This window comes from Melanostigma gelatinosum, assembly GCF_949748355.1.
Source record: "Melanostigma gelatinosum genome assembly, chromosome: 11".
Classification (NCBI taxonomy): domain Eukaryota; kingdom Metazoa; phylum Chordata; class Actinopteri; order Perciformes; family Zoarcidae; genus Melanostigma; species Melanostigma gelatinosum.
This window is the reverse complement of record NC_136644.1, coordinates 9,278,048-9,302,755: the sequence shown is the minus strand read 5'-3', so window position 1 is coordinate 9,302,755 and position 24,708 is coordinate 9,278,048. Positions and strand designations below refer to the sequence as shown.

At 42.7% G+C, this 24,708-nt stretch overlaps 1 protein-coding gene across 3 annotated transcripts; it reads left to right on the top strand.

Moving 5' to 3' along the window:
• The first annotated feature begins 493 nt into the window (after nt 1-493).
• On the top strand, nt 494-24,597 carry pds5a (PDS5 cohesin associated factor A). Of its 3 annotated transcripts, none has more exons than XM_079278946.1 (33): nt 494-584; nt 1,508-1,664; nt 9,053-9,256; nt 10,197-10,283; nt 10,397-10,494; nt 10,780-10,906; nt 11,361-11,441; nt 11,571-11,711; nt 12,301-12,416; nt 12,633-12,727; nt 12,842-12,987; nt 13,314-13,465; nt 14,278-14,391; nt 14,618-14,699; nt 14,798-14,846; nt 14,981-15,120; nt 15,697-15,812; nt 16,688-16,793; nt 17,453-17,613; nt 17,811-17,934; nt 18,094-18,252; nt 18,392-18,460; nt 18,591-18,727; nt 18,877-19,000; nt 19,288-19,492; nt 19,906-20,020; nt 20,142-20,274; nt 20,644-20,763; nt 21,701-21,763; nt 22,131-22,282; nt 22,356-22,443; nt 22,532-22,821; nt 24,209-24,597. In XM_079278946.1, the coding sequence occupies exons 2-33, from the start codon at nt 1,551-1,553 to the stop codon at nt 24,210-24,212; spliced, it is 3,912 nt and encodes a 1,303-aa protein (XP_079135072.1). In that variant the 5' UTR covers nt 494-584; nt 1,508-1,550; the 3' UTR covers nt 24,213-24,597. The 3 variants fall into 3 exon arrangements, with proteins under 3 accessions (XP_079135072.1, XP_079135074.1, XP_079135073.1); XM_079278948.1 differs by lacking the exon at nt 24,209-24,597 and adding an exon at nt 22,965-24,139; XM_079278947.1 differs by lacking the exon at nt 494-584 and adding an exon at nt 1,349-1,385.
• Nucleotides 24,598-24,708: the final 111 nt, after the last annotated feature.

Below are 24,708 nucleotides of genomic sequence, written 5' to 3'. Positions count from 1 at the left end.
CTATACACCACTGTTTAAAACAAAAGCGGATTGGTCTGCAGCATTCTCGCAATGGGTAAAGTTTAACCACTTTTTCAACTGTTATCTACCAGTTGACCACTAGGTGTCACTCTCACAATCCATTATTTTATAAAGAAAGTTAACGTGCTGAATGTATTACTATCACACGTATTTAGTAATATACTTCTACTATGAGTAGTGTTAGTGCTACTAGCAGTAGTATCCGTGGAATAATGATAAGAATAAATAACACACACACACAAAACAGGAACATGGTATCATGCATATGTGAATTCATATAAAAACACAGTCACAAATGTAGTTAAAACAAAACTGTTGACACGGGAGGTATTTAAAAGATAAATCCCCACAATGGGATGAAGTGATTCGAGTGTGAGAGCTGTTCGTTTGTGACTCCCGCCATGTAATTTGGTGCTGCAGTACTCATGTGAGACCGAGGGAGGCGCTGTGCACCCAGCCTTCACACAGACAGCACTGACTGAGCTGAACGGACAGAGAGCTTTGTGCCGAAAACTAAACCCAACCTGTGTCAGACTAATGAATTAAAACGGCCCACTTGAGAGGTAAATACAAACGAGGAGACGCTTGGCAAATATTATACTGTTTCAGTCGTAGTTGTATATTTGAAAATATATTCATTTTGCATTTGTTAGGGTGTTAAAAATCATCTGTGGGGGCAAGTTGGTGGTGAGAGAGGAGGGCGACGGTAGCAGCCCTTCGCATGTAAACTAGCGGCAGTACGGAGCGATGCGTCGAAGTTGAAAAAAGATAGTAACAAGTAAATTAGCTTGATTTTTAAACTTCACAAAGTAGTTGCATTTGTTGTAAACCACTGGAACTGACCACGATCATGGCTATTTTAGGCAGAGATGATGGGATACTTTACTTCCTCTGTGGTTGTCTATAGCTGGAGATGTGATGGGTACCTCAGTAGTTTGCGGCCTATAAGATAGCAAAGTAGGCTAACCAGTTAGCTAGCACAGCTAACGTGTATTAGCCGCTCGCTGCTAGCATTACTTCCTTCCCGCAAAATGCTATCCGCTTGCCAATGATGTTTGCACTGCAACTAGCTAGCTAGCTAATTTGATAACCTGTATGACAGTAGGCATACGCCGGGTGCTTTCGTGCTGTTTTTAAGTGTTTTTCCAACAACTTGGCTGTTTAAATAGCTGTAAGGTTACCGGAAAAACAGTTGAGCTTGTTTATCTAGCGATACCATGTATGATGAGACATTTGCGGAAAATATGGAGCTTGTGTTTAGCAGGGGTAATTTAGCATGCAAGCTAACAATATGTACACTGCTGATTTAATGTTTGCTTTCTGTCTGAAAAGTTGTCTGGACTAGAATATCGTTAAATAAACAGGTACGGTGTTGTCAATTTTAGCGGATTCAATTGATCGTTGTCAAATGACAATGGTGCTTAAAACGAGGTTTTGGTAAGTGCGGTAGCATGGTTGTGTTGAACTTTTGTTTTCTGACCCATAGAGGCCAGTAGAAGACCGTGTGGACCCTAACCACATCAACAAGCATGGAGTTCCCGCAACAGCAGAAACCTGCGGGGGACGGCAAGATCACCTATCCTCCCGGAGTGAAGGAGATTACGGACAAAATCAGCAACGATGAAATGGTCAAACGTTTGAAGGTATGTTGATGGGGTTTCTCGCTGACTGAAGCACTATCGTAATATATCAGCGTTCAGCCCCTGGCAAAATGCCACAACCCTCACAACTTTGTATACCACTGTATGTTTGACTAGGTCACAAGAGGCCCTCCTCTCATGGTTGGCTTGTTGAGATCTCAGACTGTAAACAAGCAACACTCATAGACATGAAATACCAGAGTATTGTGATGTTTTTAACTCGAGTGTGACGTGATACAGGTGATATTATTTTTCAGAAGTATTGAGGTCTCCAAGTTTAGCAGTTCATTTTATCTTCAGACAGAACAACCGTATCATTCATTCAGAGTTGAGTTTCTGGCCTGGTGAATTGAAATCCAACATTCATTTTTTTTAGTTGCTAGCTGTGTCTGTGAGCGGTTGCTGTGCAGGTGGTGTACTGTGGGTTTTCAGAGCTTCCTCACTAAACAATGCTGCCCACTGCAGCCAAAAACGATGCTATGAGAGCGGTGAGCGTTAACTGCAGTAGTAAGGCTGCGGCAGCTAAACAACGAGCCTTGCTTCTATGCTCTGTACAGTAAGAGGAGCCGCAGATTTAGATAATTATTTGTAGGTAAACACAAAGAGCAACCCCTTTCACATAGTCACATTTTTTTCACGTTTTCATTTGATACATTTGTTATGAAAATGTTGATTGTAGAAACTTAAAATATGGGTGTTGAACCATCTCAAACTGCATCCTAATATACAGCCGTCCGTGTCCCTTAAACTTAAAACCTTCAGCAGAGTCAAAGTTGACACCTATGTTTACTGGGATCTTGTGACTCTTCTTAATCACATTAGATTGTTTACTCCAGTAATTCTGAAATGGTTTCCTGACATCCTAGAACTGTTTATAGAGTAGCATTAAGACTGTAAAGCACAACAACCCCTGTCATTGGCAAGCAGGACAACTGTGCTGCTGAATGGCAAGTTGTTGACTGTGCAAGACATCTGTTCACAGATCAATTTAACCTCTGCTGTATAATGCTGAGAGTTGGAAAGGCTGACACTAATTGCATGTGCATTTCACTAATTGATGGAAGAGCGTTAATATTCGTGTTGTACTGCCAGCAGAGAAATTAGCCAGTTGGCAGTTTATTTTATAAGGTTGACATTCCTGTTATTCAGTCACGTACATCTACAGTCAGCCACTATCATAAGAAGTCATTCTGTAGTTTGGACTAAAAGGAGGGAGTTCATATTGCACCAGGTCACCGTTCTCATTTAGTGTCCCCATACAAATGAATACTCCTACCGGGTTAAACGTAAGTGGGTTTTTTTTCCCAGACAGATACCTAGTTGTCCAACGTCTATTTTCATTTGCCCCTATCTAAATTGTTAGTGGTTACCAAATAACAAAGTTAATTGTTGTTTTTAATCTTTAAGTAAATTAATCTGGAGTTTCGCCCACATCCTCTAATGCCATGCAACTAAGCTCCTGTTTCCTGGATAATTGAACATGCACAGAGGGTGCTGCCCATGTTCAACTCTCAACAGAGATGAGAAGGAAGCGAGATGGCTCTCTCCTTAGCTACTTCCATGATCCGCTCCAAATCTTTTTCTTTTTTTTACAATTATGCAATCGGTGAAGTGAGTTGATTTACTAGCCCGATGTGGCGCTAAACTAGCCCCGGGCAAGCAGACAGTCATTCCTGGTGAGCTTTGCCAATCAGTAGCTATGCAACACAACCTGCAAATAAGTTTTTTTTAATTTTTTTTAATTTGAATGTTGCAGAATATATATCCCAGTTAAAATACATATTACACAGCTTTGTTTTCTGTGTAATTATAATCTTAAATTGAATACTGTATGTCTCTACGGTCTGTTTTCTATAATCTATCCTTTATTTTATTTGTCTCACCCTGGCCTAACATGTGTTGGCCTTGTGCTTGGATTGTCTGCATTAAGTTTATAAGGAGTTGTTTTATTGAACTTACGGTTTGACTGGGATGCTACATTTCACTGGAGTAAGATTCTGATAATAGCTCCCTCCTTTCTATTTAGTCGATGGAGAATCAGTCTTGAATAAAGAATCCAATCATGACACCAAAATATTCCCAAAGATTCTCACCACTGTAGGGAAACTATGGCGATTTTTGCACCTGAACATTAGCTGTGTGGGCTGAAAAGTGTTCAACTTTATGCACCTTTTAACAATAATTGGTCTAAGTTCCTCTAAAATGTTTCATAAATAAAAGCATGTATTAATGTAGTCGTAGCCATATATGACTAAATATACAGAATTTGGTTGTGTTGAATTGCTTTTGGGTCATGATAGAAGTATAGTGAGTAAATCTGTCATTTACTCCCTAAATGCAACTCATTTAATGCTAAAGTTTAGCTAAGCCTACCCAGTGGCTACGTATTTCCACCAGCACTGACTGGTTTGATGTAACAAGAAGAAGAAGTAAAGCACTGTGTACAGAAATGGAGGAAGGGATTAAGAATCGTCACACATCTGCTTGATCCTCCTCGTTGGTAGACACTAATGTTTCAAACCACATTTATTTCTCAGAGGTGAAAAGCATTCCTTCGGGAATAGTTCAGCGTTTAAGAAACCCCTTTGCTCTTGCTGAGAGTTAGACGAGAGGATGGATGCCGCCCTGTATGTAAATATGAAGCTACAAACGGCAGCCGTTTGGAGGCTTGCCATCGCCATGAGGTTGCCAGGCAACCAGTGGAGACTCCTGGAAGTGACTGCACTCGGCCCAGAAATAATGCCTCGTGTAACTCCTGTAAAACCACAACTTCAATTATTCCTCTTTGGTTTTTGTATGATTTAAAGAAACAAGATGAATCTTACATTATACATCTACCACAACTCGTGGTAGACGTTTATTGTAACCTTTGGACAGAGCCAGGCTGGCTGTTTATGCCCGTTTACAGTCTTGGTCTAAGCCAACTGGTTACTGACTGTAGCTTCATATTTAACATACAGACATGAGAGTGGTATCGATCTCATTGTCTCAAGAAAGCAAATAAATATTTCCCAAAACTGGAACGCTAGGAATCTGTGGGTATGTACGTGCTTCAGACATTTAAAGAACCGTTCATCCGATGTACTTCACACTAGGCGGGTATATTGCCGGAGAACAAGGGAGGTGCAGTGTAGAATGTGGTGCAATTTGGCCGATACCAGAATCTGTATCGGTGCATCCTTCACCGCCACCAAATGTTCTACAGAACATCTCTGGACCAAGATTTTTGTGTTCCATTCAGTTTTGCTGTAGCTGCCCCTTCAAGTGATCTCCTTAACACTTTTTGGTATTGCAACCACATCTGGTGGACGTGTAGATATGGGGTCTGAATGACCATGAAAGGAAGGATTCTCTGTCTGTCTGAATGTACGACCGCCCTTCGCATATATCTGGAACTGGGTGCATGCAGCAATACCGCTGGTCTCGACAACGCTGCAAGCAGCAGTCTAGGGGCCAAGCTATCAGCTTGTTCTGGACTCTCAAGTGCTCGGAACGGACACCATACTAGTTCCTATTCTTTTAATGCTAAGGCTTGTCTGGAAAGATGAATTGTTCCATTTCATATTATGTTAGACTTTCATTGTACATTATAGTGATTGTATGTTGCTTTTAACCAAATCAGGTGTTCAGCCTGAGGCTGCATCGACACTACTAGGTTTCTGTTTTAAAAAGAAAACGATCAATAACAGCTGCTTCCTCCGCATGTCGGCAGTAGTAGAATTATAAAATGCAGGATTTAACTGCACAACAGCTGCTGGTATAAACAGGGTTGACAATGCTTGTAATCTGCTATCCATGTTGAATTAACCTGGTAGTTGATTGATAATTACGGCCGTTTGTTTTTCTTACGGCGGTGTGACGAATCAGGGAAAGACACTTCCTGTCTGCTCAGACCCAATCAAGGAGCAGCGCGGGTGTCTACCTCATCGTTTATTAAAGGCACCTGGTCGGTTTCCTCGTCCACACTCCGAGTCACTCCCAGAGTTTTCAAACTAACATGCCATCGGTAGCGTTTTCAAAGCCCTTCGTTTTTGGGGGTTTTGAAACTCCGGAGCAGTGTGGACGCTAGGCGCAAACGAGAAGTGTTTTAAAATGGTACATGGCTGTAGCCCAAAAAAAAGGAAGAGTCTGTGTTGTTGGAGTGTGTGGCTTTAGGTAACAGTAAATCAATGAAATACAATAAAAGCCCGTTTGAGGAACGGATCAGGGGGTTTTAAGGTCTACATTGAACCAAAACTCTGCACAGCCGGACACACAGTGAGGAAGAAATGCTGGGAAGTTATCCCAACAACAATTTGACCCGCTGTGGTGTTGATCACCGGGTAAACAGGAGAATTGCTCTTTTTATTTTCCGAAGTGATGTACCAGGAATGTGTGCTTGCACATATTTATTCATTTGCTAACGAGCTGCTTTGATAGATGACATCACTCTGCATTTGAGCAAAAGTTGAGCCAGACTACTTTGTTGACCAGACTACACTATGTGGTTCCACAGTGCTGGGCACGTTGACATTAATGGGAGACCTAGTCCTGCATATTTGTTACATTATTTTGATCAAGAGCTAATGTCTGTGTGAACACAGACGAAGGGGTCAACACTCCGTCAAACCTGTTTTCAACGACATGAAAGGCGTCGCAAGGCACGTTTTTGACTCCCTGTGGGAAGGAAATGGTTGTCTGATTTCGGTTTGTTGGATGTTATCAGAGCTGCTTGCATGAATTAAAGGGGTCAAATTGTGGCTCCGTTTCAGTTAAACATTTAGCAGAAACGGCACAGCAGCCATTTCAAAATGTGTCCCATACATTTTCACAGGCAAAGATTCCGTCCAAATAAATTGAAAGTGTCGAGGAGCACGCATACTCCACAGCTCAACCGGCCCACACACTCGTCTCTGTAGAGAGCCTTCACTGGCTGGGTTGTGACTGTTTCAGCCAGAACGACCTGTGCGTGTGTGTGTGCGGTACTCTGCTGGAGCTGTTTGCCCATCCCCCACCCTGCCTGACTGTATAGTGATCTGCTCTGCTTCGCCTCTCTCATACAACGCGCTCACTCTATCACTCTTGTGGAGGAAGTGATAGTTAATAGCATGGTGTCCTACTGCCTCTCCATAAGAACTCATAAGATTGGTGGATTCAACTTTGAGACAGTAGTGTTCACGGTTAACCCAGATACTTTCTTAATTAAGATATTAATGGATATTATTTCCTGTACCACAACAAGCACATTTTAAACAAGAATAAATGTATTTAGGATCTGAGATATGCTGTTTAAGTCCTTTTTTATTTTGATGATTTAGTTCTCTAAAGTTAGTTTCTACCTCTAACAAGGGGAATTTGTTTTTTATGTTTCATTGTCCCTATAGGTACTTAGGTGTTTGATTACCTCAAACTCGTCATTGAATTCAGGAACTCTTAAAATGATAAAGGGTCACGTGCGCTTTGAAGCTTTACTTTGGGCTCATTTAGCTCTTTGTTTTTCGTTTTTTATTGTCTCACAAATACTGCTCTCATCTCAACCCTCACATGAAACTAAATGCAGCTGTTTACAGAACCAGCTCTGACAGGCCAAGTGACTTGTAACTGAGACGGATTATATGCTGCACTGGATAATTGCTTCAGCCTCTCTACATGTCAGTACTTACAATTTGTGCCCAACTTCCTTGAAGTTCCTTCCTTGCTTGCTCTTGGTACATCACTGTCAAAAACAACCTGTCGTGTGCTCTTTAAACCATGGGTATATATCCTTTTTGCAACTGTTAATGATTGTGTATGGGGAAAAGTCTTTATGGGCCAGTGGGAATCATGTGATATGGAACACCGGCTGTGGCCACCATCTTAAAATCACATCTCAAGCTAGCATTGCTTTGTGTGCTAAAGTGCTATATAAATAAAGTTACTTAATTACTTGCATTTAATGACAGCCAGCATTATTTGTAGCAATGCAACAATTGCAATTTCCTTGGCCGAGGCCTGTTTTTTTTTTTAAAGAGTCTGACCATAGACTAGGGCTGGGCGGTATACCGGTTAAAGTAACGCTCATTAAAGAACAGAAAAGAGCGATGCAGGATGAATACAGACTGAACAACAAAAGGTATTTTGGTGAGAAACATATGCAACGCTGATTACCGTAATATGTGGTATTTGTTATAAATGTACTTTGGTACATAGAGGGTGATAAGAAGTTGTACTTGGAGGGGCTTAGGACCCAGGGGAATGTAGGTGAAGGAAACAGGAAGTGACGGAACGGAAAACACGCCACACAAACCGCTGTTCGCTGGCCGGTTGGACGGCCGGATCTTTTCAGCGTTAATTAATTAATGCTTTAACGCGAAAATAAAATACCGTGAAACCGCCAGAATCTTACAAAATACCGTGGTATGCATTTTTGGTCATACCGCCCAGCCCTACCATAGACTGTGTATAGGAAGTGGACGTAGTCAGCGTTATGTCACTCATTGGTTTGTGGACTACCGTTTTGAAGCTTTGAGCTGGCCGTCGCCATCTTGGATTTTTTTCATTGAGTTAGCGGAAGTGACCGTGTTTGGACTACGGAGGATTGATGTAAAGACGCCGTATACGAATCTGGTAGCGGTAGAGACCTGTCAATCACAAAGTAGCCCCGCCCGAAAGCATACTCCACTTTATGGTCTATTTGACTCTAAATGGACCATAATTTACTAAATGAACATCATGCTGTATTGAAGAAGACTTGAAACTAGAGATTGAGACCATAAACTCATGTTTACAATGTTTACTGAGGTAATAAATCAAGAGAGAAGTAGAGTCATTTTCTCAAAGCCTTCGATACAATCAGACTTCTTTTACCAACCAGAGTCGCCGCCTGATGGTCAATAGAAAGAATGCAGGTTTAAGGCACTTCCACATTGGCCGCGTTTGCTGATTTAGTCTGACCTGCTCATGTTTTTCTTTCTTTCTAAGAACTATAATTGACGGCATACACAAACATCTTTGTACCTTTACTTTAATGGGAAATTGAAATTTATATTCATATGTTTATAGTAGACTAAAATAACGTATTTTCTTCAAAATTGCACCAACTTACAAGATCTTCTTGTTGTCAAAACCTTGTTTTTAAGGTTGTTCCGTCAATAACGACTTTCAGGTGTTACTAATTGTGAGCTATCTGTCCTCTTCACTGACACTGAAGAACTTCATGATGTGTGGCTGTACTGTGTGCTGTAGCTGCCACTGTGTGTGCTACGTGCATGTTGTGTCGTGTACATACTTCACTCCATGGATGATATTGCGCTCGATAACACTACACAAAGCACTACAGCGAACCATGAACCTGAGCTGTGATGCAGCCTATATTTTGTTAATGCAGAACTGTTTCCCCTCTCATCATCCTCTCCTGTCGCTCTGTCTCACAGATGGTGGTGAAGACCTACATGGACATGGACCAAGACTCTGAGGAGGAGAAGCAGCAGTATCTCGGCCTGGCGCTCCACCTCGCCTCAGAGTTCTTCCTCAGGAACCCCAACAAAGACGTCAGGCTGCTGGTGGCCTGCTGCCTGGCTGACATCTTCAGGATCTATGCCCCTGAGGCCCCCTACACCTCCCACGACAAACTCAAGGTTAGGGACTAACCCTGGATAACTATGAAATCCTCTCACAAGTGACTAAGTACCCTCCTCAAGGGAGTAGTTTTCAAAAGCAATCCAAGCTTTTCAGTTTTGCTGTTTACAACCAGTTGAAATGACAGCTGTCTGCAGATTTTATGCAGTTACTAACGAACATGAAGATTAGGGAAATAAAATAAAAGGCCATTCTATAACGTTATAAATCTTAACTTAATATGTCTGGGAAAGTCCTAACTGCCTCCCTTAAGTCATTAGTGTTCAACTCATTCAAGCTCATGTTTTGGTAATTCCATGAAAAATGTGTTAACTGGTCTTATTGCTGCTACAATGTTAGAACAGAATAGCACCGATCGACCCGAGCTCCATTGAGAAAACAAGTATTTTAAAAGTGATTTGCTTGTCGTCTTGCGGAGAAAACTAACAAAACATGAATTACAAATCGGCGTCATTGCGTAGGTATTTCGGTATCCCTTTTTGTCCGTTTATTGCAGTTAAATCAGTTTATTTTGTGTGCGAATAAACACAAATTATCCCGCAAGTAAACTCCCGCGAGTAATGCAACATGACATTTTTTTGCGTATAATTAAGAGCATGGCTGCTTTGTGTGACACATGGATGCCATCAAAGCAGCTCTCTGTCTGCTTGGTGACCTCAGCTCGTACGAATTAATTGAGTTTGTGCTGTTGGTTCCTTTTTGGAGCATTTTTCATGCAAATATAGAACAAATAATATAGTTTGCTCTGAGGTTAAATTGTATGCCAGGCCTCCTGCTGGCGTTGGATGATGGGCTGCCGCCGCCGTTTCTCATCCGATCTGGTGTTTTTGAGAGCTTGCCGGGAAACTTAATTTCTTTTTTTGAGCACTCACCAAAACTAACATGAAAAAAACAATGAACTCAAACGCATTGTCAAGTGTTTTCCCGTCTCGTCTCCAGGACATTTTCCTGTTCATCACCAGACAGCTCAAGGGACTGGAAGACACTAAGAGCCCTCAGTTCAACAGATACTTCTACCTGCTGGAGGTAAGGCGCTGATGTAGAAACCACTAAACTTGTGTGTTTTGTTAACTGCGGTTCACAGGATAATTGAGCAAACTGCTGACGAAGGACTAATGTGTCTATATGTGTTTCTCTAGAACCTGGCGTGGGTGAAGTCGTACAACATATGCTTTGAACTGGAGGACTGCAACGAGATCTTCATCCAGCTTTTCAAAACACTCTTCTCTGTCATCAAGTAAGGCCCTTCACATATATTTGTTTCGCTATATGATTCTTAATATCACTGTTTATCAGACCTTTTTGTTATTCACTGTCACACATCTAGATAAACTCATCATTACTCCCTTTCTAACATGTGTTGTTTACCTTGAAACCTGCAGACTGATGGATATATTCCCAGTGATCACTTGGAACCATTTTATTCCCAGATGTAGAGGGGGTTACAATGAGTAATCACCCATTCACTCATTTGTTTATTGTGGTTTCAACTTTTCTTCCATGTTCATCTCTTCGTCCACAGTAACAGCCATAATCAGAAGGTGCAGATGCACATGATAGACCTGATGAGCTCCATCATCATGGAGGGCGACGGAGTCACACAGGAGCTGCTGGATACCATCCTCATTAACCTCATCCCCGCACACAAGGTGGGACGCACACAAACGCATTCAAATCTATTTGCTAGTTATGGCATTTATTTGTATTGATTGTGTATGATTCAGAGAGATCTCTAGATATAATTATGTGACTGTGTTGCCATTTGTATTTTTTTATTAAATTCTTTTCAAAAAATAGAATCTGGATATTTATTTCGATTTTTAAATAAGTGAAAAACAGACAAATATCTGGATTAAAATCAGATTATATGAATTCCATTTGCAGCTCAAACACACTGGTTAAACTGTAATAATACAACTATTCTGTGCTGTGCTCACCACAAGAGGACTCTAAACTATGATTATTAAAGACATTTATCTCAACCCAGATAACCCAGATGTCAGCTGACATATTGGACAAGCCTGACGCGCTCTATCAGTGAGTGTTTGAGTGAGATGTTTACAGTCAGTTCAACTAATCGGTGTTCAACTTTCCTCGGAACAGAATCTGAACAAGCAAGCGTACGATCTTGCCAAGACTCTGCTGAAGAGGACCGTCCAGACCATCGAGACGTGCATCGCAAACGTGAGCAGCAGACTCGCTTAACGGATGAATGCTTTTCTCCCTCCTCCTCAGACTGTGTACGTAAATTGCTGTCTGTATCTGCAGAACATATTTTTTTAATTCAATATTTATTGTTTTTCCCTTCCTCAGTTCTTCAATCAGGTCTTAGTGATGGGCAAGTCATCGGTCAGCGACCTGTCGGAGCACGTCTTTGACCTCATCCAGGAACTGTTTGCCATCGACCCTATGCTGCTTACCTCTGTCATGCCACAGCTGGAATTCAAACTCAAGGTTAACACAATGAACACACACACACAAGTCAGAAGGACAAGCACACATCTCACCTTGCGTCACGGATGTATTCGTTCCTTGAAGAGTGTAACATAATGCCCATCGTCATGTGTGTTAGTTTGGTAAAACAGTTTTTACCCAGATGACGCAGAACACATAGCAGCCCTCCATCCTTTAGCTGAGACTCTAGACAATGCCAACTGACAATAAACATGCCTACACATAGAGGCCCCATCCACACTACTACGTTGTTTTAAATGAGCATACCTTTTGCTCCGTCGATGCCTAGCGTCCACACTACCCCTGGTGTTATGGAGCCCCTAAAACTGAGACGTTCAAAAACGCTGCTGAAGCAGTTTTCGTTTGTATACCTTAGAAAAAACGATGACTCGTTCACCCACGTTCGCTTCTTGATTGGTTCTTAGCCGTCATGACCTGTCCTTCCCTGATTGGTTGACAGTTTGTCTCACTGTATTGTTTGCATTAGGACAGTGAGCCAGACAAGAGTAAAATAAATATTACCGGTAGTTTGAAAAAGAGCCCAAAACGGGCAACTTGCATTTGTTTACGCGTGTTCTCCTGTTTGCAGAGCAATGATGGCGAGGAGCGTCTGGCTGTTGTTCGGTTGCTAGCTAAGTTGTTTGGGGCCAAAGACTCAGAGCTGGCCTCACAGAACAGACCGCTGTGGCAGTGCTTCTTAGGACGGTGAGTTATGTCAACACCACACACACACACACACACACACACACACACACACACAGTGATGCTTTAAACTGAACCCCTTGTTATATTTTTCAAGCTTTGGTTCTCCCACTGGAGTCTATTTCCTCAGTCAGTCACCAGCTGGCTCACCTGCTCTTTTAAAGTATGATGCATAATTCCGGTGATTTCATTACTCATAGCTGGTGTTTTTTTCTCCAGGTTCAATGACATCCATGTTCCCGTCAGGCTAGAGTGTGTAAAGTTTGCCAGCCACTGCCTCATGAACCACCCAGACCTGGCCAGAGACCTGACAGGTGTGTTTGTGTTTCCCGACTCAACAATCTTCTCTCTCCTCTCGCAATTCAGTCATTTTCATCACGTTACACTCTGACACAAACATGTATTAACGTGTCTTTCTCCTTATTTAGAGTATTTGAAGGTGCGTTCGCACGACCCAGAGGAAGCCATCCGCCACGATGTCATCGTCACCATCATCAACGCCGGGAAGAAGGACCTCAACTTGGTCAATGACCAGCTGTTGGGCTTCGTACGAGAGAGGACCTTAGACAAGAGGGTGAGACTAATGTGCGCTCTCGAGTGGTGCAGATGTTGTCATAGGCGTGTCGGAATCAAATGGCATTTTGGGTAGAAGCAGGTGGATACATCGATTTGGCTGTCAAATGTAAAGCTCTTTCTGTCCTTAAAATTTTCATAGCAGCTAAAGTATTGTGTTCATTCAGTCTGTTTATCAGCAGTCATGGACTTTGGAGACATCTCACCCACATTGTCAAAGTTTGTGTTTGCTTATGACTGAATTGTTTTTTTTTCATACTGTAAAATTGACTTTCCTCATCTGCATTTAAACCTTTTCTCCCTGATCTGTTTTCCCTCCCTCTATAGTGGCGTGTGCGTAAAGAGGCCATGATGGGCCTCGCTCAGCTTTTTAAGAAGTACTGTCTGCACCACGAGGCCGGGAAGGACACCGCCCTGAAGATCAGCTGGATCAAAGACAAACTGCTGCACATCTACTATCAGAACAGCATTGACGACAAGTGAGCTTATACACACTGACATGTAGTTTAATGTAAGAACGTTTCAAACCGTGGCGACATTACCTAAGTCAAAGGTGTCAAACTCATTTTCACTTGGGCCAGATCGGCATCATGGTTTCCCTCAAAGGGCCGGTTGTAACTGTAAGACTGTATAGTATGTAAAGTCTGCCTTCAGCCTCTTGTAAACATGGATAGATGCGCTGTATCCGTGTTGTCTGTGCTTTCATCAACAGCTAATGAAAAATACAAGTACCAGCTCGTCTCTTCGGCTAGCTGTGTTGTTAGATTGCCTGATAGTTCCTGAACTCTGTCTGCGATGGCGTTTCTTCACAAACTGACATTTGTAAAAGTCTGTATCTGGTCAGAGCTTACCTGCCCACATACCTTTAAGCATGCACTGGGCTGTGACTTTTGTAAATATATTCTGCTGCGATTGCAGTCTGCCTTTTAATTCTTGGACAATTTTATGTTTTTCTTGGAGGCTAAATTTAGCTCCGTGTTTGGTGTCACAATGCCGACGTAAATTTTATTCCTTCATCACTGACACTGCCTCATAGCACAGAAGACGGACCGTTTTTTCGCGGGCCACATAAAATGACGTGGCGTGCCGGGTTTGGCGGCCCGCGGGCCTTGAGTTTGACATGTCTGACCGAAGTGGAGTTTGCCTCGAGAAGCTGCCTAAACATTAAGAATGATACAAGTTCACATCTGGAGTACTGTGTTCAAGTTTATTAGTGCAGTGAATTTATTTTCCTTTCCATTCTTCTTGTTTTCACACAATTCATGGAAAACCTCTCCCCTTCTCTCCTCAGGTTATTAGTGGAGAAGATCTTCGCTCAGTACATGGTCCCTCACAGTCTTGACACGGAGGAGAAGATGAAGTGTCTGTACTACCTGTATGCCTGCCTGGACACAAACGCTGTCAAGTCAGTAAAACCTGCAATATCTCCAAGACATGAATACTGACCTGCATGCTATAAACGCACTTCTTTAGAAAAAAAATACAAAACTGCACCATGTCAAGCAAACCAGCATCTACAAACACTGATCGTACAACATGTACTTATCACAAGGACTGCACATTGATCGCTCCCCTGTGCTTCTGTCACATCTCACCCGTTTCTCCTCTCTTGGTGCATTCTTTGTTTCCAGGGCCCTGAATGAGATGTGGAAGTGTCAGAACATGCTCAGAAGCCTTGTCAAAGAGCTGCTTGACCTCCACAAGCTGCCAGTGGTGTGTTAAAACACATTTACGTACAGAACTGACCATCTCCCCTGTGTCTTTTGTTGCAAAACATATCTAAGACATTTCTCTCTCTTTCCCCCCGGTAGTCCGAGCTCAATAACTCGGCTATGTTTGGGAAGCTGATGAGTATCGCCAGTAAGTTGGAAACCACACAAATGTGCACAGTACGCTTTCAATCCGCACGATCTTGTCATATCTTCCAGATGGTCACTGTCAATTCCGCTTAACGTGACAGACGTCGCGATTTTAACTTGTCTTTTTGTTCGCAGAGAATCTGCCAGACGCTGGAAAGGCCCAGGACTTCATGAAGAAGTTCAACCAGGTTCTGGGCGAAGACGAGAAGCTCCGAGTCCAGCTGGATATGCTCATCAGCCCGACATGCTCCTGCAAACAGGCAGAGATCTGTGTGGTGAGAGGAATACTCCATTTGGCACATACACTCATTCACTCACCCACAGACAGTAGTCTCGTTTTCTCTTCATTTAAAAAGAAACGGCTCAGTGCTGTAAGTTTGTGTTTGAGTCCATGGTTCTGCTGTAGCAGTCACAAATCACTCGAGGTAGCTTCATATCCCTGAAGACTGTTTTTTGTTCATTGTGACACGGTGGTAGTTACTTAAAATGGTTAATTTCTTCTCTACATTTTCAAGGTGCAACCACTTAAAAATGAATGGAAAAAGGAAATTTCATGCTATAAAAAGGAAAGCTTCTCCAAGCACAGCATTAATCAATACTTGATCCCTGGTTTATCATAACAAAGCAAACCATGCTGCTTCGATAGTGTTTCTACCTCATAATGTGAATCGGTTATCATCACATTATTATTATTATTATTATTATTATTAAAGACCTCCAGATCAACAGTAGATGGAATACGAGCACACATTCAGGGTTAAAAAGGTACATTTAGAAAGGTTGTCTAAGATTTAGTAATACAAACCTGGGCGCAAATGTGCATGCCGATATTAACGGTGTTCTGTGTGCAGAGGGAGATCACCCGGAAGTTGACGTTCCCCAAACAGCCCACCAACCCATTCCTGGAGATGGTAAAGTTCCTGCTGGAGCGCATCGCCCCCGTCCACATCGACTCTGAGGCCATCAGGTCAGAATAATGTCCTGATATGTTCACCAGATCAAGTGCTGCACTTGGGTCATGTTTTTAAATTCCACAACAGACCAAAAATATGGGAACTTTTTCAATATTAGTCGACATTTAGATTCAAATTGAAAGAGGTTTTTAAATCCTGTTAATCAGATTTAAGTGTCTCTTTTTTGTACTGTGCACAAAAAGATGCAGACCAGCACTTCCTATCTCAGTGATGAGCTCCATGTACTCTCTGTCATTGTGTAACACCATGAACAGGCTTTTCTCATTCACTGAGACACCTAGTGGTGGTGAGATGTACTCGCAGGCCTCAGGCAGGGAACGGGCTTAACCCCTTCTGCTTCATGGAAAAGCACCATAAGAGAGAGAAACGCACATACTGAACTGCTTTCTAGTGCTTACCCACAGGCCTTGTTGTGAGCATTTTCCCACATTACACTTATCTTAAATAACTGGGTCGGGATTTCTGGAAATAGACAATCCTGTTTTCAAATGTATTTATTTTTAATAGTCCCATAATATTGGAGAGAAGGCAGACACCTCTACGGCTGATATCGCCACACCTAGGCAACTCTCACCAAAACAATCGTGTGTGTGTGTGTGTGTGTGTGTGTGTGTGTGTGTGTGTGTGTGTGTGTGTGTGTGTGTGTGTGTGTGTGTGTGTGTGTGTGTGTGTGTGTGTGTGTGTGTGTGTGTGTGTGTGGCACTAGAGGTAAGAGGAAAAATGTGTATTTTTTATTTTGTTAGGCATTGGAACAATTTCTGCCGGTTTAATTCTTGCTATTGTGTTGTCTTCAGATATCCAAAGGTGCGTCAGTGTGTCATGTTAATCACATTTAGATCATTTGAATGGATTATTCATTTTCTCTTAGTGCTCTGGTGAAGCTGCTGAACAAGTCCATCGAGGGCACAGCTGATGACGATGAGGAGGGCGTTACCCCTGATACAGCCATCCGCTCTGGCCTGGAGCTCCTCAAGGTACATAGCATGGACGTACTGTAAAATACGAAACTTTGTCAAATTGGTCATTAGTAGGGGTCTAACGGTACGCGTATTCGTATTGAACCGTTCGATACGAGGCTCACGGTTCGGTACGCATGACGAACCGAATACGTTTTTAATTTTATTTTTTTTATTTTATTTTTTTAAATTTTTTTTAAAATTTATATAAACCTTTATTTAACCAGTTAACCAATTAAAAATCTCTTTTGCAAGATGTAAGTAACAATACAAGATGTAAGCAAGATGTAAGTAACAAAACTACATAACATTAAGGAGCAGTTTTTGTTTTTTATGCTGATGTGTTGCTAAGAAGACACCCCAGAAGATGGGTCACTCAGGTATAGTTCCATCATTGTTCAAAGTCAAAGAATAACTTTACGATGTTAGTTGTAATGACTAAATATATTTTAAAATAAAGTACATTACTCTGGCATTTATAGTTTTCTACTGTACCGAAACGTACCGAACCGTGGCTCCACTGTATCGTACTGAACCCAACCGTGAATTTTGTGAACAGTTACACCCCTAGTCATTAGAAGTAAAACAGGGGCTTTAACGTGAAAATACTGTTACGGTTTGTTAATTTTTGCAACAAGTAAATGTAATAAAGTAAATAATTTCTACTCTCCTTCTAGGTATTATCGTTCACGCACCCCACAGCGTTCCACTCAGCAGAAACCTACGAGTCTCTGCTGCAGTGTTTGAAGATGGAGGACGAGAAAGTGGCGGAGGCAGCCATCCAGATATTCAGAAACACGGGGCAGAAGATCGAGACAGAGCTACAACAGATAAGATCGTAAGAGAGAAATGCCTTCATATTTAAAACGGTCAACATTGTTATTGGACAGTAGTCCGTTGCTTTAGGAATCCACCGGCGAAGGGTCCACACTTTTATTATCCACACACCGTTAGCCACACTGCTCTGCATCTGGCGAGAATGACAGAAATAATCTGCATTGAGTAAGTCTTCCTGATGTCTGTCCGGTCCATCAGGACTCTGATTCCCGTCCTGCATCAGAAAGCCAAGCGGGGAACGCCTCACCAGGCCAAGCAGGCCGTCCACTGCATCCACGCCATCTTTAACAACAAGGAAGTGCAGCTGGCACAGATTTTTGAGGTAGGGGACCATTTTTCAAATTTTCTGATTTGCAGGGATGCACGTTGTATTACAAATAAACAATAGTTTAGTTTTGTTCATTTTAACTTTAATTGTTTATCATTTTCATGTCTCCCGTTTGTCCTTTTTCTATCTTTTTTTTTGTCCCTTCACCTCCAGCCTCTGTCACGTAGTCTGAACGCAGACGTCCCAGAGCAGCTCATCACTCCCCTCGTGTCCCTGGGCCACATATCCATGCTGGCCCCAGATCAGTTTGCTTCGCCAATGAAGTCCATAGTGGCCAACTTCATTGTCAAGGACTTGCTCATGAACGACCGGGTGCGTGGATATGAAGCCGTGTACTCAAACAGTTGGTCACTTTTTACACATAGTTTTGCAACAATGTCACAGAACCCTGTTCAGCAAGAACAAACCCAGTGTAGGAAAGAGTGTGACTGATGTGCCTTTATGTCTCCAGTCGGTGGGAAACAAGAATGGGAAGCTGTGGACCTCGGATGAGGAAGTTTCACCTGAAGTCCTAGCTAAGGTAAGAGGCAAACACCTCTGTGGCATTTCATTTCTTGTCAAATTCGATTTAGCATTTTTACTAAAGATATGTTTGAAAGATTCCGGGACCTCACTTTGCCTCATTAGCCGTGCTCCTCTTGTTCCCACAGGTGCAGGCCATCAAGCTGCTAGTGCGCTGGTTACTAGGAATGAAGAACAACCAATCAAAGTCGGCGAACTCCACTCTGCGCCTGCTGTCGGCCATGCTGGTCAGCGAGGGCGACCTCACAGAGCAGAAGAAGATCAGGTGACTGGGGGCTCGAATGTCACAGTAGAGCTGTTGGAGGGATTCAGATGTAGCGGGGGGGGAATCAATTATTACAGATTCAGAGGTAAATTAAATAGATTTGTCTTTGCTAACATTCTTCCACTTTTGTTATGTCTTCCTCCTCACAGCAAGTCCGACATGTCCCGTCTGAGGCTGGCCGCAGGTGGAGCCATCATGAAGTTGGCCCAGGAGCCCTGTTACCATGACATCATCACACCCGAACAGTTTCAGCTCTGCGGCCTCGTTATCAACGTCAGTCTCTGCATTTACACCACTTTTTTATAGGCCTTTTTAACAGAAGGCATTTTGGCATGTGACAGTTGGAGAAGCACGGGTATAAATTATCAGATTATTGATTCCATTGATTTGCTTCGTCCTGGTTTTAGAATGGACACATTCTTATCATAAGTACTTTTCCCCCACAATGACAAGTCAGACTGTCTGTGTGAAAAGGGCAATCTACACAATCATTCCTACTGTACTCTAGTTTCTTGTGTGATCGAGTTGTGTGAATTGAGTTTGTTGCCTCCGACGTACAGGACGAGTGCTACCAGGTTCGTCAGATCTTCGCTCAGAAGTTGCACCTGGCTCTCGTCAAACTGATGCTGCCCCTGGAGTACCTCGCCGTCTTTGCCCTGTGCGCCAAGGACCCGGTGAAGGAGCGCCGCGCGCACGCCCGACAATGCCTCCTCAAAAACATCTCCGTACGAAGGGAGTTCATCAAACAAAACCCACTCGCTCAGGGTCAGTGGTCAACCGGTGGATGTTTTTCCATGTGCTCTGTGATTACACACTGCTGCTGTTGTCTTTTTGGACATAGCTTTGACGTCTTTTACTGTGTGCTTTATCAAACAGCAGTACAAAGGTCACATAAGCCACGTTACATTCATATTTAGCGCAAAGTTCAACAGTATTTCAAGAAAATATGCAATGTTTTGTGGTGCGGATAGGTTTTATTTTCTGCCATTTATTAAGTCTGTTCATTATTACACTTGTTTTTATCAAAACACAGACTTTTCTTGCAATATTTAGAATTTTTCAGACATTTCCACTAAGGTAATTTTCTTTTTGAATGTTGAAAAAAGTGCTGTAAAATAGACTATAGATGGAAACCCTGTCACAGACGTGAACATTTGTTATTCTTTCTCTTCCCACAGAAAAACTGGTCTGCCTCCTTCCTGAGTATGTCGTTCCCTATATGATCCACTTGCTGGCCCACGACCCAGACTTCACAAAACCACATGAATATGACCAGCTCAAAGACATTAAAGAGTGAGTGCTGGTGAAAACTATCTCTGAATACAGCTGAGAATAAGTCTATTTTTTCACATTTCATAGACTTCTAATGCTAAGTAGATATCAGTGGTGATGTTTGTTGTGCTTCTGTGTGTAGGTGTCTGTGGTTCATGCTGGAAGTGCTGATGACTAAGAATGAGAACAACAGTCATGCTTTTCTAAGGAAGATGGTAGAGAACATCAAACAGACCAAGGATGCACAGTGTCCTGATGATGCAAAAGCCAACGAGGTATGCACACGCACGTTTACACGCTTACCCAACGACGACAAAAGCAGCAGAACCAATCACACACAGCTCTAAAATGTTCAAAATTAAAAGAAAAAAAAGAAATCAATACAATTCATCCAACAAGCGTGTTATCTCGCTAGCATCTCTTGAAACAAAATGTTTTAATTTCTTCATAAACATGAGGGTTTGGGAGTAATTGTCTTTAGAAAAACAAGCCAGTGTCCGTCGGATCATTACGGGACATTTATGTTCATGGAAAGGCAGACTGTGTTGATAGGCGAGAAGCAAAACCGAATATTTTAGAACTCTGTGAGGAGTCGCCCAACAATCAAACACTCCTAACTGTGTCTCATGTTGTCTTGGTTACAGAAGCTGTATATTGTCTGTGATGTCGCTCTCTTCGTTATCGCCAACAAGAGCACTGCGTGTCACCTGGACTTTCCCAAAGACCCCGTCCTACCCTCGAAGTTCTTCATCGTACAGGACAAGGCAATAAACACACACACACACACACAATGATGTATTTATGCTTCTTGGATTGGAAAATCTAAACACTTATCAGACACCCTTTTCCTCTCCTCTTTGAAATTTTCAGTGAGGATACATATTTTTTTCACACTCTTCTGAAAGCTGCTCAATACAAAGTTCAGAGCATCGCTATTGCCTCCACATGGCGATCGTGCTAACAGTGTTTATCCAAAGGCTAACCGTGAAGACGCTGTCCCGACACATGTTATCAGTTGTTACCGCCGTGTGATTACAGTGCAGAGTGGCGGCCGTCGGTAGTCTGACAAATATTCACGAAACAAATGTCAAGTCACATAACTCTTCAAACACAATGCACAAATACATGCAGAGTGATTGTATCTAAATATCTGATGGCAGTAATGCAACATTCATGGATGCCACAGAGAAACAAATGTATAACTGACAACTATGCTTATAGCTGGTTACATACACGCAACAGCTTACATGCATTATAGCAAATTATTAAACGCACAGACAAGTGGGCTGCAGGCCGATGACCACTTACTTCGTGGTGTTTTGTTTATGTTGTGAATGATGCATCACGCTTCAGATGTCCATTCTGTCTGTAGCTCTTTTCACCACTACATGGTTAGTTGTGCTCTGTGCACAAGAGGACATGTTTTCACACTTGGCTGGTTTCAACTTTTTAAGTGAACTCAGGGTGATTAATCAACATCATATAAGCTTTGACGTTGATTAACCCTACTTACTGATCAATGGCCAGGATTATGGACTATATGGCTATATTAATGCTCTGAATGACGTATAGAGAAACTTTAAGAATAACTTCTATCTACTGAATATGCACACTCGTTTCAGATTAATGACAAAGTCATGACTTTTGTGCCGTAGAAGTTCAATACTAATCAAAGTTTTCTGCCGTGATTTATTTTTACAGGACTTCAAGAATGATAAAGAGTATCTGTCGACAGAGATGAGACAAATGCTGCTCTCTGGAAAGGTAAACGCTGTCATCAACACTCAGTATTCCACATAAAAGTGAATAATGCTCAACACAGTGCAGAGGTGCAGAATACATAAATATGTAAACACTTTTGCGTTTATTATTTTGGAAGGGGAAAAAGTTATTGCAAGTTCAGAAACGTGTATTTTAATATTTGTATTCTCGGTAGTAAAATGCTTTAGTCATCAGCCCTTGTAGAATGAATTTAAAGAGTGAAGGGCAAAGATACACGTATTAGCAAAGGTGAGCCGAGAGAGATATGATATATAGAGATGGATCCACGATGATTGTCATGTGTAAAAAGAAATAAACTATCAAATGCTCACCAGTCTAATACCATTAACTCCGCCCGTTCTTTACTCAGCCTAAACCAACCCCAGTGTTGGGAGCTGTGAACAAGCCTCTGACGGTACCAGGGAGGAGGATCTTCAACAAGACCACCACAGGATCAGACACAGCCAGTAACACCAGCACCAACTCCTCCCTACTGAGCCCCTCGGCTATCAACAAGAACAGGTACAGACGCAACATACACTTACACACGCACTTAGAAAAATGCTTTACTCAACTTTTTAAACGTGTCTTGTAGTAACAGCAACGTCGCCACTGAGTCATCAGAGAGCCGAGCGCAGGAAAACAACGAGAACCCGGTCATCAAGAACGAAGAGGGGAGTAAGGTAAGCTCACAACCGTATGTCTGCTGGAAGCCCACTACAGCATTAGGCGCCGTTATCTTGACCGAGCTGTCCCCGCCGTCTCTCTCAGGAGGAGCCAAGTCAGAACGTGACCCCCGACGACGAGACGGAGGCGTCTCCCGTCAAGCGGCGTGGCCGCCCGCCCAAATCTACCGCACCTGCCGCACCCGCCGCACCTGCCACACCCGCTCCTGCCGAAAAAGAGGGAACGCCGGCGCCAACCGGAGGCGGAGCGGGGAGGGGCAGGAAGAGGGCGGCCAACCCCAACTCCAACCCGTCAGCAGAGTCCATCAACATCAAGATGTCGAAACAGCAGCAGCAGAACGACGAAGGGACGAAAAGACAGATTGACTTGCAGAGGTGAGAGTGGAGAAAGGAGATGAGGAAAGAGGAACCGTGCGACAGAAAGTGGCTTAAAATGGAATTAACCTGAGCGGCTTAGCTTGTCGTAGCTTTGGCAGATAAATGACGAGATAGGAAATTTACTTTTTTTTCCTCTTCAGGTATGTGAGCAGTGAGAATGAGAAAGCGAGAAAGTGGGAGCCTGGAGAGGAGACAGGGAGAGCTGTAGGGACAGGGGCCCTTCTCCTGGGCAGCGAGGGAGACACCGAGATAGAGCTGGAGTCCAGCCCAGAGGGCCCTCTCTGTGGCAGGAAGGACGCAGAGAGAGGCCCCCTCACACAGGGGCAGAGCAGCCGGACAGTCTGGTCAGACACAGATATCCAGGGAGATACCAAACCTGCAGGGAGGAGAGTTCCTTCTGGAAGGCAGGGAGAGCCCCACCGTGTGCTGGCAGTGAGTTGGTTTAGTCCAGGGATGTCTGGCCTATACAGGACTGTCTAGATCAGGGGTAGGCTCCCGTCACCTAACCATGCATGTTATGTGTTAATTATAAAGAGGCAGTCTATAGCTACAGAGCTGGTGAAGTCTCCTTTATCTTAGGGTGCTTTCACACCTGTAGTTAATTATTTGGCCCGGACAGATCAAGCTGACTTTAAAAAAAATAAAATTTAAAAACATTAAGTTATATAGACAGAGAGACAAGTTGTTGATTGGACAGTTTTGCAGTTTCCTGCATCATCATGACCCACGAGGGGAAAGCTAATTCTGGTGGCAGAAATTCATATTTTTGATGTGTATATTATGTTATTTTGTCACAAAGAGCTCAAAAAGAGAAAACCGTATTCTAAGCATTATTGGACAACAGATTGACCCCACGTTATAAATAAACCGGTAGGGCACTCGCAGGTGACCGCTGCGAACATCGGGGCTCGATGATTCAGGGCTTATTCCTGCAGTGACAGACGGGGTGTGCTGTCACTTCTTAATGAACTTACAATGTACACAGAGTCAGATACAATTTGACTTGTTGATTTGCAGGAATAGGTTATATACATGGCCTCATACCGATCAATAAAATCGCTTTCTGAACAAATTTGATGTTCATCAGATGGATTTATTAGTAGCTTTTTTTTAAATCACCCTTCTGCCGGTTGGTTTGTTTTGCCTTCACATCCCAAACGAACGGCGCCAGACTCGTCCACACCAAGGTTCGGTCCACAGCTTTTGCGCCAAACGGGTGAAGTGTGAAAAAGCAGCCCAATTCTACAGAAGTTAACTACTTTTAAGGAAATCCACCATGTTTTAAAACTGAATCTTCAAGCACCCAGCCACAGACAATTAGGTCACTGTGACAGCCAGGTAATCGGAGGAGACTGCTCTGACTCTGAACTTTGTTATCTTTCAGGTAAAGAGGAAACCAGCGACGATGAAATCCAGACTGTAGAGAATCGGGCCAGACTCTTCCTCGTACCTCCCCAGCCCTGCGTACACGCTCCTCTGACTCTAAAGCTTTCCTGGACACATTGTGGACCTTTCTTAAAACACACATGTACACACACAAACCACTGACATCCTAGAAGGTTCTAAATACCTTGTAGTCATGATTTGAAGCTCATTGTATGTAGGCCTTACTAAAAACAAAAAAAAAAACATGTTATTTTTTTGCCTTTGTTTGTTGCTCTTTGCTTCTTTTGTGGAGCCATTTTTAAGAAAACAGGATGGACATTTTACAAACGTTTTAATCTGGTTATGATCGTTGCTTATTAAATTCCCTGGGGAAAAACAAAAACCTCCTACTGTACGTCTCCTGACCTCTTCCTCGTGTCTGTTGAACAATATTTTAATTTTCAGCTCACCGTTTCTTTCTTAAACAGCTGTATTTTGTAAATACCCACCTTTGCCGTT

Bases quoted from the DNA above. Each gene is read 5' to 3' on its own strand.
- pds5a (XM_079278948.1), top strand. From the start codon at position 1,551: ATGGAGTTCCCGCAACAGCAGAAACCTGCGGGGGACGGCAAGATCACC. The intron at 16,794-17,452 runs GTACATAGCATG...CTCTCCTTCTAG, and splicing joins CTGGCCTGGAGCTCCTCAAG to GTATTATCGTTCACGCACCC. The intron at 22,822-22,964 runs GTGAGAGTGGAG...TTTCCTCTTCAG, and splicing joins AGACAGATTGACTTGCAGAG to GTATGTGAGCAGTGAGAATG.